This window comes from Anguilla rostrata, chromosome 19, assembly GCF_018555375.3.
Source record: "Anguilla rostrata isolate EN2019 chromosome 19, ASM1855537v3, whole genome shotgun sequence".
In the NCBI taxonomy this organism is placed as follows: Eukaryota; Metazoa; Chordata; class Actinopteri; order Anguilliformes; family Anguillidae; genus Anguilla; species Anguilla rostrata.
This window is the reverse complement of record NC_057951.1, coordinates 11,832,928-11,847,073: the sequence shown is the minus strand read 5'-3', so window position 1 is coordinate 11,847,073 and position 14,146 is coordinate 11,832,928. Positions and strand designations below refer to the sequence as shown.

The following is a 14,146-nucleotide window of genomic DNA, read 5'->3' as shown; positions in this document are numbered from 1 at the left end:
TCTGATAATATATGGTTGCAAAACCTGTGCAGGTGAAAATTTGCTTTCCCCAAAATGGCATTTCAATTGAATGCTTCTTAAATTAATTTGAGTGATTTACACAGCAGTGACACATCTGCTTCCTATCTACAGTACGTACAAGACTAAACCCTTCCAACCCTTCCTCAGTACAAATGCATTAAGAGAAACGCATTATAATGTGGATGTACCGGGGAATTAAATTAGATTTATTACAAAAACACAGCAAAATGAAATGGGGAAAATGCGAGCAGTCAGCCAGTCCCAAAAAGTGAAGTGCCTTCTGTCCCCCCTCCCCCAGTGGTGCAGGATTAAGCATATAGTCAAACCACACGTTAACAGCAGTAACACATTTCTAAATAACAGGCAATATAAAATCGGTCTCTGTTTTATAAGCATACTGTAGGGGCTAAATTCACAATGTGGACCCAAACAATAGCAATGCTTCTTGCAGGCAGCTTGCCGTGTTGCTTTGCCGAATTTTCAGACTCATTACTGCTTGCAGCTCACTGCCCGCATGCGGCACAAGCAAGCATGGACATAACTAGATTAACAACAGATGTCTCCATCTATTTTTGCTCAACAACATTCTCTGTGAAATAATACCATTAGCTGGCCCCTCGTTTGCAGTATCCTTTTTCAACCATCCTTTTCCTAAATTAAATGAACTTTTTTTTGTGTTATTGTTTTGCCATCGCATAGCAGTGGCGCAAAACGGGCATTAAAACAGCTGAGACTCAAAACTGTCGACTCAAACGGGGGACCTCAGATCCCCAAGACCAAAGCCACATGCAATTAAAAGCTCTAATTGTGTAAGACTTCTTTTTTAGTTCTGTTGCAAAAGTGCGATGCGCAGTCGAAGGCTCTTGCCCCAACGTGCAGGGCTGCAACCAGCACAAACAGAGATTAATTTATTTAGCCGGTCCAATACTGACTCAAGAAATTGCATGGAACTGAGGTTTGGCATACAGTTGTGGGAATTCCACGAGGCTTTCCAAGAACTGAGGATGGGCACCTCTACACTCGGCAATTACCGAACGCTGCCTCGGTCCTACAACCAACGTGCACGGGAGCTCGGCTGTGTTTTTTTTTTTTGCTGTATAATCCATCTTCCTCTTGAGGTTTTCGCTGCTGCACCATCAGACTCTGCAGCCTGCAGCTGCCCGTTTCTCTGCAGAAAGTGTCCTCATCATCGTGCAACTTCGTTCACACCCGAGCCACGAGAGAGGGGCACAAACCCAATAGCAACCGAACTGAACCGAATGATGACATGAGCGGGGGGGGAAGAAAAAACAGGACCCCAAAAAGGCACCCGTCAGGGGAACACGCTGACCTACTCTAACCGAACAGAATGACGAGACAAGCAGACAGAACAGGACCCCCAAAAGACACCCGTCGACCCCAAACGGCACCCGTGGGGGGGCGCACACTGACCTACTCGAAGCTCCTGGCCGAAGACGGTGCGCTCGCCCAGGGCGGAGCAGTTCCAGCGCCCATAGCGGAACTGGTACTGGCACTCGTTGATGCCCAGCTGGGCGCCCTCGCCGATGACGATGATGGCGTCGGGCCGGCTCTGGCAGATGGCTCGCTGGCGCGGCGCCAGCCCGGGGATCTTGTTGCAGATGATGTTGGCGCCCAAGGCCACCACTGAGGACAGGGCCCTGTGCAGAGAGGGAGAGACCGGAGAGACAGGGGAAGACATCAGTAAGAGCGCTGCACTGGAGGCCGAGCACCTCCACTGCATGGCGTCCGTCTCAGGTGCAGCGCGTACCTGCGAGCGCCGCAAAGCGATTCGCCGAATTGCGCGAGCAGAATCTTTTAAATTTTTTCCGTTCCCCGTTCTGCGCAGTACACTGTTACCGTCACGCAGCACCTCAGAAGCGCGTTATGGTTAGGGTTGGGGGGGTTCCACACGAGAGCGTAAACGATATTTTGTTTATTTGCTCACTTGACAATACCTCTCTCCGCATTGGGTTTGGCAGCTGACGCGTTTTTGAAACGACTCGCGGGTTTTTTGGGTTTTTTTGCGCTAACGGTTAGGTAACATCGCTGGAATTGTTTCCAGGCGCAAGGGGAGCTGTGCGCGCCCGCCGCCCCGCGTGCAATCTTTCTAATTTGTAACTCTGCTTCTCAAATTTAGACGCGGTTCGCTGCTCAACCAAAAAGTTGCACCGAAAAATGTTATCCCTTATAATTTGAGATTTGTGTGTTTATAGCATACGTGTGGTGTAATACACGCTGCCTCTGCATAGCTCCGCTGTGTGAGACTGCTGCTGCCATTTTGCACTTTCTAGTGCCAGCCCCTCTTCTCTGTATTAAAGATGGCATCATAAGGGACTGCTCTTCTGAGCTTTTCCCCAACCTTGCTGTCATCCATTCGCTGATAAGAAGGTGCCTCACCTCCTGTTACTAGAAGGCCAGCCAGCGCCTCCGCTTGTTTGCTTTTGGATGACATTAAGGTTTTATTTCTTCTCAGAACAATCGGCATACACCAAGACTGCGCTAAGGCCAGTGGGGTTTCCAAGCCCAGCAGTTATGAAACAGCAGGTCAGCTTCCAGCTTTGAGGAGTGATGTCGACCCTCTGAGAGATTCGACCGCAAACGGCACAGTCCGATGCAGGCAGGCACGTGTCAGCAAAACATAAAAATAAAAATTAAATGTATTAATTAAACCACCAGATTCCCATTCTCAAAGATCGTGGAGTTAAAACCATGTTTCCTGCACTCTACTTAAAGAGAAAAAGGAGTAAAAGTTGACTAGTCATTGGGGGGGGAAAAAAAAAAAAGGCAGGCACCTTGGCTGTTTTTGGGTTAACTGTTTCTACAAAGGTGCAAGAACACGCCCTGAAATGTGTAAAACCACTCATCCAAATTAATTGATGCCAAAAATAGTCCCCTAGATATTCACTGCTAGACAAATAGTGAAACGAGACAGAGAATTTCCTCGTAGACCAATTCAAAGGGCTCCTAATCTTTTAATGCTATGTGCAACCTGACCTGTGTTTGGATGTATTATGTGCTTGTGAAGTTTAATACGATTTTTTTTCACAACACATCAGCTATGTGATGATTGCTGGATCTTGCACAATGCACTAAAATAGCAAGACCCCATAAGTACTTGACTTGATAATGCTAAAGGCTAACTGAGGAGCTCAAGCGGTCACTACAGTAACAAACTCCTTACGCCAGATGTCTTAAACCAACCAGTATAGACTTCTTCACTGCTAGAGCTCTGTAAATACACTGTAAATCTGTTACTTTTTCCCCAGTTAACAGCCATCAAACACAATGTGTCTAATTGCAAAATGCAACCAAAGACAAAAATCAAATTAAAATACGGACTCTGTGTTTTTCATCATTCGATTGGTCAAGAAGCAATGGCTGACTTTGGATGGTACTCATCCTTGGAATGGCAGTTGTGAGTGGAGTCAATATACTAATTTAGGTTTGGAACCTCAATATGCCTTTTACCATGCCTTAACAAACAAACCACACTGCTGTCTTCGTGGATTTGATTTATAACGTTAGTGGTTTATGAGTTGTTATACTACGTGATTGATCACGCCTCTCTAAGCCTTTGATGTAGCCAAAATAATTATGTGAAAGGCCTAGATTTATATCCGCAGCTACATTTCAGTGTTCTTATGAAGCTTCCCTTCCTATACTATTAGTATTACTCCCAATGATGTCAAAACCCAAAATATATTATCTTTATCATTATGTCGACAGCTGACGTTCAACATCTCATTCAAAATTATGGGCATTAATATGGAATGGAGTCCACCCTTTGTTGCTATAACAACCTTCACCCTTCTGGGAAGGCTTTGTACTTGTTGTTGGAGTATTGCTGCAGGGATTTGCTTCCATTCAGCCAGTAGAGCATTAGTGACCTCACTGAGCGATTAGGCCTGGCTCGCAGTTGGCCTTCCAGTTGATCCCAAAGGTGTTGGATGGGGTTGAGGTCAGGGCTCTGCTCAGGCCAGACAAGTTCTTCCACACCGTTCTTGACAAAAACCATTTCTATATGGACCTCGCTGTGTGCCTGGGAGCATTGTCATACTGAAACTGGAAAGGGCCTTCCCCAAACTGTTGGGGAAGCACAGATTCGTCTAGAATGTGATTGTATGCTGTAGCATTAAGTTTTGCATTCACTGGAACTAAGGGGCCTAGCCAAAACCATGAAAAATGGCCCCAGACCAAGGAGTGTCCAGATACTTTTTGTCATATAGTGTATGTACTGTGTCCACACAAGCCCAGGACAGAGAGTACAGAGAGGGGTTCACACAAGGCTATATATAGTTCTCAGGGGATGGGTGGGTGAGAGAGGGGGGTGTCACCACTTTATTCTGACTAGATGGGGCTCTGTACCCTGCTGCAAAGTACAATCTAAGCGCAGTGTGTTAGCCTGTATTTTCCCAACAGCGGGTTTTTTTTTATTTTTGTGTGTGTAGGAGAAACTCTAGGGCTTAAGTCCCTAATATACATATTGTGTTCTGCTTGTTTTCCTAACTGAGCACTTGCTGTCTCTTTCGATATCAAGGCCATGAATGCCTCTGTTTAAATGTTCTGCACAATGAGCGTATGTAAATATTACTGCCAGGTCTGCACATGATGTAAGATGGCGTCAGCACCTACATCCGAACTTAGTCTCACATTAACGACTAATGTGACTGCATAGCAAACAGTACATATACAAACTTCATAAGAAGTAGAGGGAGAGTTTTTTTTTTTTAAAGTAACTGATTGGCCAGATATCTGTTTTGGACTAGTACAGTCATCTGAGATTTGTTCCAGAGATAAATAGTCCTGTGAAATTTCTCATGAAATCTTGAAATCTTGTCTTCTGATAGGGAATGGTAGCCAGTTACAGGGAAGTTTCCTGCTCAGTAGCCAGGGACTGATCACTGATGCGAGCTCTCATCCGCCTCTCATCCCTCTATCCAACGGAGACGTTTCCTCCATTCATCCATACATCCCCCTTTCACTTTCCTCCAGCGGCTGGCAAAGCTTTGTTTCTCCTCTGTCAGTGGCAGGTGAACCTGCAGTCAGGCGTGATACAGGCGTGATATGTCACTGAGTACACCAGGCATAGGGACGTGCACACCGGTGCACATATTACAGGTGCACTCGAAAAAGGGAAAACAACAGGAGTTTAGCTGTGCCACAGACGGCAGTGTTCTGTGCTGCTGGAAATGGGGCTGGCCACTGAAAGTTTGCAGGTTTATTGTCTATGCTGCTTAGCACACTCGTGGCTGTTGTTTACCAATACTTCCGTATCCATTGTGGCTCAGTTCTGGCTGTGACCTTATCAAGAGTGTGTAGTGTAGCTCCAAATGCCAGGTCAAGTAAACAGTGAGGTTGATCAATTGAAAGCAAAAGTTGCCATGAAATCCAGAAACTTCCACTCGCCTGACTCTCATCATGATTATGACTGGGGCGCGCATATTGATCACAATTCTGTCCCAGCAAGTGACAGAATTTACAAAATGTAAAACTTTTCTGTGGAAACGCGCAGATCTTTGCTTGTGTATGAAGTCCAGCCGGAGCCACGGAAGTGGAAAATGAGCATCCGTCTGTCTGAGGGCGAGCGTAGCGCCCATCACTAAGCTGATCTCACAGTAGTCGGGTTGATGGTATGTGTGCTGCCAGGCTTAAGTCAACAGCCGCAAATCCCCTCCTGCCGTAACTCTGTTCCCCCGTTAATTAAACGCATAAAATAAATGTTCCCGCGGTGTGTACCATCACTTCCCGTATTTGCCGCCCTCTTCGGATCCTGCCACTGCGGGCTGCCTCAGGGTGACGATGGGATAGGTTGATGGAGGGGCTGGCGGCCATTTTGGGACTCGGACAGTGGAATGAGGCTGGGAATTCTAGTGTTGAAGTAGGAGGGGGGAAAAAGTTGAAAAAGGTTGACCGGGCAGAAGAGTGATTCCAGTTGCATGGATAGGGGAGTGGGATTCTTTGGGGGGGGGTCTGGTGGCGGGGGGGGGGGGGGGGGTTTGGCAGCAGGGGTGTCTGTTGTCATTCCCACGGGATGAAACTGGGTCTAAGAACTCCACTGCAGGCAGGCCTGGGTGGAGCCGCACGGTCGTCTCTCTCCTCCATTCTCTCACAGGAGAATCAGGGGCTTCCTACTGGAGGGGGATCATGGCATAAAAGGTCCTCGGCTTGAGCCGTTATGGCTGCAGCGGGCACTTAGACATCCCTGGTGGCAAGGAATTCTCCTTTGGACGGAGGGCCTGGGGCCTCTCGTCTCGGGCGGATCCACAATGGCCGTGAATTGAGGCTTTGCGGGGCTTAAATATGGTTCTGGGTGGCAGCGGAGCGTGTCACTCCAGTGTGTGCACATCTCCCGAGGTGAAGCTGAGGTGATGTCATAATGAAAAGATTCTAGACTGTGCTGCAGGGCAAAGCTAATATACTGTTCTGCAGTGCCCTTTTAAATAGTGGCTATTGAAGATATAATTTGTCCTTTTTCATACGTCCTGTAATCTGCCTGTAAAAAGTACTGCATCGTAGCCCACTGTTTTATGACCATGCTTTTTGTGCGCGTTGGAACCAAAGCTGCATGTCTTCATACAAGACGGTTTTTATTTTTTATTTCTGTGATTAGCAATTTAAAATTACACAGCAAAACAAGTCTTCAGGACTCTTCACTCCTTCAAATATACACTGATACTGCACAATTTTCAGCAAACAAAATTAATTCATTAAAACAGTCTGCACAAATTCTGGCAAAATCCAGGAGTTTGATGTGGTGTTCATTTTAAATATTGGGAAATATCAGGACAGGCTTGCAGCATGCAGATGTCTGCAACCTGCTAATAATAATAGGAACTGATTATTATTATTAAAACATTTGAGCTAAGTTGTCCTGTTGACAGAATTGAGTTGACCAGGTGGCCACCAAAAATGCAAGCTGTCCATGTTAAAATACAGCTGTCCAAGCTACAGTAAATACAGGTTCCGAAGGCTATGGCATGTTGTCGTGACCAGTCAGGACACAGTCAGTGTCTATGCCCAGGCATGGGCGAGGAATTTTTTTTTTTAATGCTCAGACATGTTAATTTAAGACGATATGTCTTTTCCGGCGACCGCGTAATTCCAAATTTAGGACCACACTTACGGTTATATTGAAATTGCACCCAAACTTCAAGACCCTGATATTCTGTCCATTTTGTGTTGCTACTGGTTTAAATGCATTAACGTTCTTACTGCTGCACCACCACAAAGATACCATAATTAAGTTGCAGAGTAGAGAACATCATCTTCTTTGAACAGTCATCTGAAACGCATGACTAGATCTACTTTCCCCGTTGGAGCGCTCACTGCATCCTTAACAGTGAAAGCTTGGTGTTAGCGGCTAACTATCACCCGCTCCTCGTGCTCACCAGAGTGCGTTATAAGTAGAAATTGCAAAAGCATTCATGGATACATAAATGGAAAGTTAAGGGCGCGTTTGAGGAAGGGCAACCACATCCTCATTTTTTTAAATATTCCTTGCACGTTTGAAACTACCCCTTCTCCAAAATGTATCTTTTTTTTTTTTGCTGAAAGCTGAACACAGCAGGCTGAAATTATAAAAACAAACAATGGTATGTCGCTTCTAATGTACAAACCAATGCTAAACATAGTCATGCCCACTTTCTTAAATGTAACCATAAACCGCATCTATTTTAGCATTAAATCTGGGGTCCAAGCACACACACTTAATGTATGGTTCAGTAATAATTATAAAAAGTGAAAACTACTCCTGTAGCTTGGGGATGTTTTAATTCATTTATAACTACGTAATTATGAAGACTTGTGTCAGTCAAACTCAGCACGCCGGAGATCAGCGTTTCGTTTACCACTTTTCCAGATGTGGCTTTAAATTATAATCTCTAGGAAGCAGTGTGTAAGTATATGGTGTGTATGATGTAATGCATAAAACATAATCCTCATTCATAAACTCTGACAGGTAGCTTCCCGCGTGCGTAAAAAAGTGCAAATGCAGCGCCATCCTTCCGCAAAGGAATTCTTTTGATTTTAACCGTTTGTCCTGAACGTCTCTGCCGCTCCGTGGCCACTGGAAATTGTGTCCATCTGTTATTGCGGTGCTCTAGAATTTCTCGGTCAATCGAGAAAAATTAATGTTTCTTTTTTTCTTTTTTTTTTTTACATTGATCTGTTCCACAGACGCATCAGAAATGTTCTTTTACAATTTTTTTTTTTTTACAACCAATGCAGGGAATTGTGTATTTTATCGTTCGCCACTTTTACTCTGTTAATTCCTACTTATTTCAACGAGAGAATATTACTATTAGTATTCCACTCACCGAATATATAATGACTCGATTTGAATATTTAAGGGCTCAACACGCTTCTTGTCCTCTTGTCCCAGAGACAGTCGCGCAGAAACACCTGTATTACTTATTTTTAGCAAACTAATCGCGCTTGTTGACTCGCAAGTGTATTTCTATGAATGGGCCTACAGCAAGTATTTGTGTAAATACAACTATTTGTATTTACAACTATCCAAAAATAAATCCGCAGTGCGTCCCATTCATACATTAATACATTCAGGAAGCCTCCCAAACTGCATACTCTATACTTTTTCACACTTGTACAAGATGAACGAACAAGCACACTATCACTTTTAAAGACACATCGCCATCAATGTATATGAAACGGACAGACATACATGATATCAAAGAAAGTTGTTAATTGGGTACACTTACAGGTAGCTACCACTGGTCAGGATGAGGAAAATCTGTGGGTAGTAAACTGACAGCAGTACACTGCGCGACGAAAAGATGATCATGATGACATTGAACAAACGGCTGCTTTCTGGCTGAGTGTTTTTTTAAAAAAAAAGTAATTCCTTATTCCCGTCGCGCTTTAAGTCCCCTTGCACGAAACAAAAGCGCGATCTCCCCGGGTCGCTGTGATGTATCTGCGGGCGTTGAGTGTCCGTGCTACGCAGCTCCTAGCTCCCAGGGCCGTGGACGTGCTGCGGGCGCGGAGATTGAGTCTGTCATCTCCCGGCGGTAGGGGCTGTTACAGAGTGCGGTTCCCGAGTCGGAATGATGATGGTTTAAGGGATTTTGGATGGCAGAAAAGTGCCTTTCTCTTCTCTCATGAGAGTCGCGGCTGCCATTGGGCAGAGAGATACCGCAATCCGCCCACTTCTGTAACATAACAGGACAATGGGGCGACACCGATCTGCTCCCCCCTGGGACAACTTCTCATTCATCGGATCAAACTCCCAAGTAAACAAACACATGCAAGCCGGTCCAGTATTTTTTTCGTCTTCAGTGATGAAAAGCAGTAACTTTTAATTCAGTACTTTTGTCCCGCGTTTTTGTTCCCTGTATGCAAACATGCACTTATACCACAGGTACAAGAGTAATAATTTGCCCACCAAATTGCATGCAATAAGCAAATCAATGGAAATTCAAGGCATGGGCTCCTACGAAGAAAATAGGATGAAGTACCTCATGCGAGTAACAGTTTGCCTCAGTTTGCGCACTTCCCTTGCTGTAGCTTTCACGATTGGATACCTAAATCGACGGTCAAAATACTCCAGACTTCAAAATGACCAATTTCAAATTCCCAGATGTGGCGTCATTCGTCACTCCCATTCTATTGGAAGTAATCGGGGTATCGTGAAAGATTTACTCTAAACATAAAGCAGATGAATTGTTCAAATGTGAAAAGACTGGTTAGCCTTGATCAGAACGCGAGATATTTGGCATTGCTTCACCGGTCTGATCCCCTTCCTGCATGATACCGCGCTGGCATAAACAGAAATGATATGATATGAATATTAGTGGACACAGACTCGAATTCCCTGCACAGGCGTGTGGGTCACGGACAGTTTGCAGTTCACCAATACACAAGTGGAAGGAAAATTACAGATCACCTGAACGCCATGGTATGCAGTAGAATGGCAAATGCATGCGCACATACCAGTATTATGCATACGTTATACATTATTGTTATGCTTTTGAAATAATCCGTTCAATTTATCATGGCCATTCTCATCGCATGTACTTAGATCTTTGCAAAATCTTGATGAGTGGTTAAAGTCTGTGCAATATATATATTTATGTATTACAAAACTATCGCAACAAAGTGTTTTATCCACAAAACAGCAAATAAAATGCGCGATGATTTTGTATTAAAATTAATTCTGAAGATGTCAATGAAAGTACCCAAAGCTTATAGAACACAAATACTAAATTTAATTGGAGGGAGAATAAAATCATGTTAACATTTTCTTTCCAACGTCCGTTTTGGGCCTTTTCATGAAACAGGAGTAATGCTTCTGATATTTATTAGTTAGGACATAACTGCAATGAGCTCGAATCGCTTGTGACTTCAACGAAATTAGAGTATTTATAAATATCCTAATCCCATTGCCCGTATTCATATTAAGCACCGTTTTTAAGCACCGTTTTTGAGACTCGTTTTCTGGAAGTAATTTGGCTATTACATTTTGTTGTTATATGTTTCCAGAGTCATTGTATACTTGTGCAGAAAGAGAATCTCTTGAGCCATTTAAGAATCACTATGAAGTAGCAAAACAGGTAAGAACTCTGTCTAGGTGAAGGAATGTGGAAATACAACTCAGCCTACCGCTATTAGTAAGGCTATGCAGAGGTGAGCTGGAACGGGGAACAGACAGCAGGTAGAATTATAATGCGGCGCAAGCCAGGTTGTGAATAGAGTGGAGGGGAAGTATGTAATCGACGTAAATCGATATTGAAAAGTACAATTTGGCGTTAAGTACTTAAGCACAACCTTATCAAAAACCTTTAAATAAAAGACGCGCATGCGGTCTTAAACCGCCCGCAGGCAGAACGGTGTCAAGTTCATTTCGACAAAGCTAGTTGACGGATATCACCACACAGAATAGGTTACAGGCCGCGGAGCTCCGTGGGCCTTTCTGTTAAATATGCTTTAGGTATGTTTCATATTTACGCGCGCGCAACCGGCATGTAAATATGAAGTCAATAAACAGCAGTACAGCGTGAATCAGATTGGATTGTAGTGAAGGTGCCACCAGTGTATTTGATAACCGGCGTGGCTGTGTTGGTTTTTCTTTTTCTTTCAAACATTTTCGAAGAGTTGGGACAGGGTTTCCGGCGTATGAACCCTCAACACTCACCCCAGTCTTAAGTAGATGATGCCAAAACACAAAAGCACGTAGGAAATCCACTGTCCAAAGGGATTGTGCATGATCTTAAAAGCTTCGAGGACGAGCCATTCACGAAATCAACCTGGCCGCGCTTTGCTTCATATGTACGAATCCCCGCAACCATTCCAGGTGCATAAGTCACTTCTTTTTTGCATATCATCACCGTGGGAAATATGAAGTGCTTTCAAATCCATCATGGTCTCTCAGGTGGAAAACAAACTGTGATGATCCGAGAGTCTAGAATTCAAACCGAAAGGAGGGCGCGGAGTAAGATGAGATCACCAGTTAGGTTTTCTTTTGTCTCATCTCTTTTCCCCCCAAAGTACAGCAAAGTAATATGTCTTTACTTGTTCTCCGTTCCTCAGGTAAAACTGTCCCCTGCGCTGTCTGCTTATTTGTGGTGGAAAACGTGCCGTGCATTATCTCAGACATGTGCCGCGGTCCCGATTCTTTGACGACATCTTAAATTCTTTCCATGTAGCTGCAGGTATTCCGACACAAGCCTCACAGGTAACAAAAAGCCATATCCACGCCTCCTTTTTGAATCTCCGTGGATGTACAGGGCGATGGGGGCGGGCTCACAGTCTGCGGTAAACACGTGCGCTTGTCTGAAAACAGGAGAACCTGGCTTTATCTTCCATAGGCGCTTCATGCGTAATTTGCTTTGAAACATTGATTTAGAATCATTCACTAAATGCATTTTGCTGGCTTAAATATGGCGTTATTTCGGTCAGGTGTTTCGTAGGGAAATGTAGTGTTTCATGTTACTGTACCTGTAAGACAAGACTTTTTAAAAAACCTTACATGTTGCATTAACCCTGCAATAGGCTATGACGTGTACGCGGGTAGGTATTACGCAATTACAGGTACCTGTGCTCTTTGTAGAACTGACAGCTGGTCTATAACAAGTGGGCAGTAGCAATCGCGGTAAAATCTTAAGGGGGCTTGACATTATAGTGCTGTTAATCTTTCAGACGAGTTCAGTTTCAACATTCCTAGGCCATTTCTTTGATCATCCGCCATTACATTGGTACAATGTTATTTACCCGCTAATTGTCTTTGTCACAAAATAAGCTTGATTATGGTGGGCAAACAAGAAATATCACTCAGAAATATCACTTGGCTTCATGACAGACGAGAAAAATATACCTGGGGATCAAATTTCTTCCCTAGTTATTCAGCGAGCTCCTTTGATGTTAAACCGCATCGTGACTCCCTCGTGTGGCCGGATTTGAGAATTATTGTATTATCTGTAGAAGCAACTTGTGCATGTAATCCAAAAACGTCAAAATGATGACCTTGCCACCTAGAAGTGGAGTGCGTACATACATTTAATTGTTTATACATTGTAAATACATTTACTGGTCACACAAATTCCCATCGTAAACACAAACCATATATTATGTACAATTAGCATTGTTATAGACCGGCAAAAAACCAGAGACAACCACAGAACCTTTTGTTCTTGCTCAAATCTCTTCATTTATAAATTTAAAGACTCGGCTTCAAAACACGCACATCAAAAATCCCAGATGGACTTTAGAATGAATGAAATTTGATATAAATTCCAAGGGGATGGAATAAAGAGTTCCATGTATAACATCTTCCTTTAAAAGAATTTTCCTTGCAAAATAACAGCTTGTTTTCTGGAGATTATAACGGCAGACTCTAGGGGGACGTTGGGCGGGAATGGTCTCGTTTAGTTCAATTAAATGTTCAAAGGACAGCTAGCTTTATGAATCCTGCTCCACACAGAACGAAGTCGATGCGTGTCAATGTTATTCGGCTCCTGCTGTTGTCCCAGAGGGGTGTGAGCCTGTCGCACGCTCCTGTTTTACTTAAGCGATGTGTGGAAAATCTTACCATTCTGTTTTTGCATTTAATGCATTGAGAAGAAGGCCCTTAGGAGGTGATGAGATTGTCTGTGGCTCGGAGGAGATGTATTGCTGAAAAAGTCTTTAAAATATAAACCAACAGCTTGTGCAATGGATTCTTCCTGTATGTCCTGCCAGGTGCATGTGGATTATAGACTCCCTCCTTATGATAACTGACCAGGTTATTTCTGATGTGGTGCAAGTTCATGCAAGCACACTCACTGGCCTCTTGATGCCGTGTTTATATCAATCATATGTTCCCATAGCAACGAAAGAGGCTATGTCCCCCCCCTCCCCCCCCCACACTGCAGGCGTGGGTGAAGGGAACTGATGGTGTTGAATTTGAGTGGAAATCAAAAGACACTGAGACGGTTTTTGACCCGGGGAATTTTTTGATTTAGAGCGTCTTGAATCTGATAAATAAAAAATGATGCTGCCGCAATGTGGAGAGGTCCTTTTTGAACATTTGATTTTGGTAGTTTGTGTGCTTTTGGCTCAGGGAAAAAGGAGAAAGAAACTTAAACCAAGCCACTAATTAAAAAAAGAAGTCCATTCATGCTGTGGCCTCTCTCAGCTGTAAGCTCAAATGGATGATTGATGTAAACATGGCATTTGGGTTGTTATTTCACAGAAAGCTGGAGTAAAGTTTTGAATTTGATGGGCCCCCAATCAAAGATCTTGTCTCTTGTATGAGAAGATAACCAGGTCACCGACAACAGAAAACAGTTTTGCCAAACAGCAGCTGGAGCCAGACCCCTTTCTTGTGTTTTAAAAACAAAAAAACTCATTGCGGAACCTGATGTTTCTTGACCGGCCTGCTCCTCTTAAAAGCCAGGGCTGCAATTTAGTGGTGAACAAACTGCTTCAAAGGTTACGCAATTGTGTCTGTTTCTTTTCATTTTCTTTTTTTTTGAAGCAGGAAAGAGAAAAAGGGGAAAGAGGACCGTTTTGGCACCGGCTAGATGATATGCCTTACTGTCTTTTAAAAATATTATTAAGTAGTTTTGACCGACAACTAAATGAGAGAAGCCCCAGAGCAGTTTGATGTTTGTATGGGAGCTGGTTCAGCTGG

At 43.8% G+C, this 14,146-nt stretch overlaps 1 protein-coding gene across 2 annotated transcripts in view; it reads right to left on the bottom strand.

The window, feature by feature from the left end:
* The window catches only part of LOC135245636 (protein Wnt-7b), a 30,739-nt gene extending 18,985 nt beyond the window's left edge, over positions 1-11,754 (bottom strand). The window contains exons 1-2 of one of the 2 annotated variants that reach the window (XM_064318814.1): positions 11,171-11,754; positions 1,453-1,679 (exon numbers count right to left, since the gene is read on the bottom strand). In XM_064318814.1, the coding sequence (XP_064174884.1) occupies positions 1,453-1,679; positions 11,171-11,241 (298 nt within the window). In that variant the 5' untranslated portion in view covers positions 11,242-11,754. Of the gene's footprint in view, positions 1-1,452; positions 1,680-8,738; positions 11,135-11,170 lie in introns of those variants that run through there. The other variant, XM_064318813.1, reaches the window with a different exon arrangement.
* Positions 11,755-14,146: the final 2,392 nt, after the last annotated feature.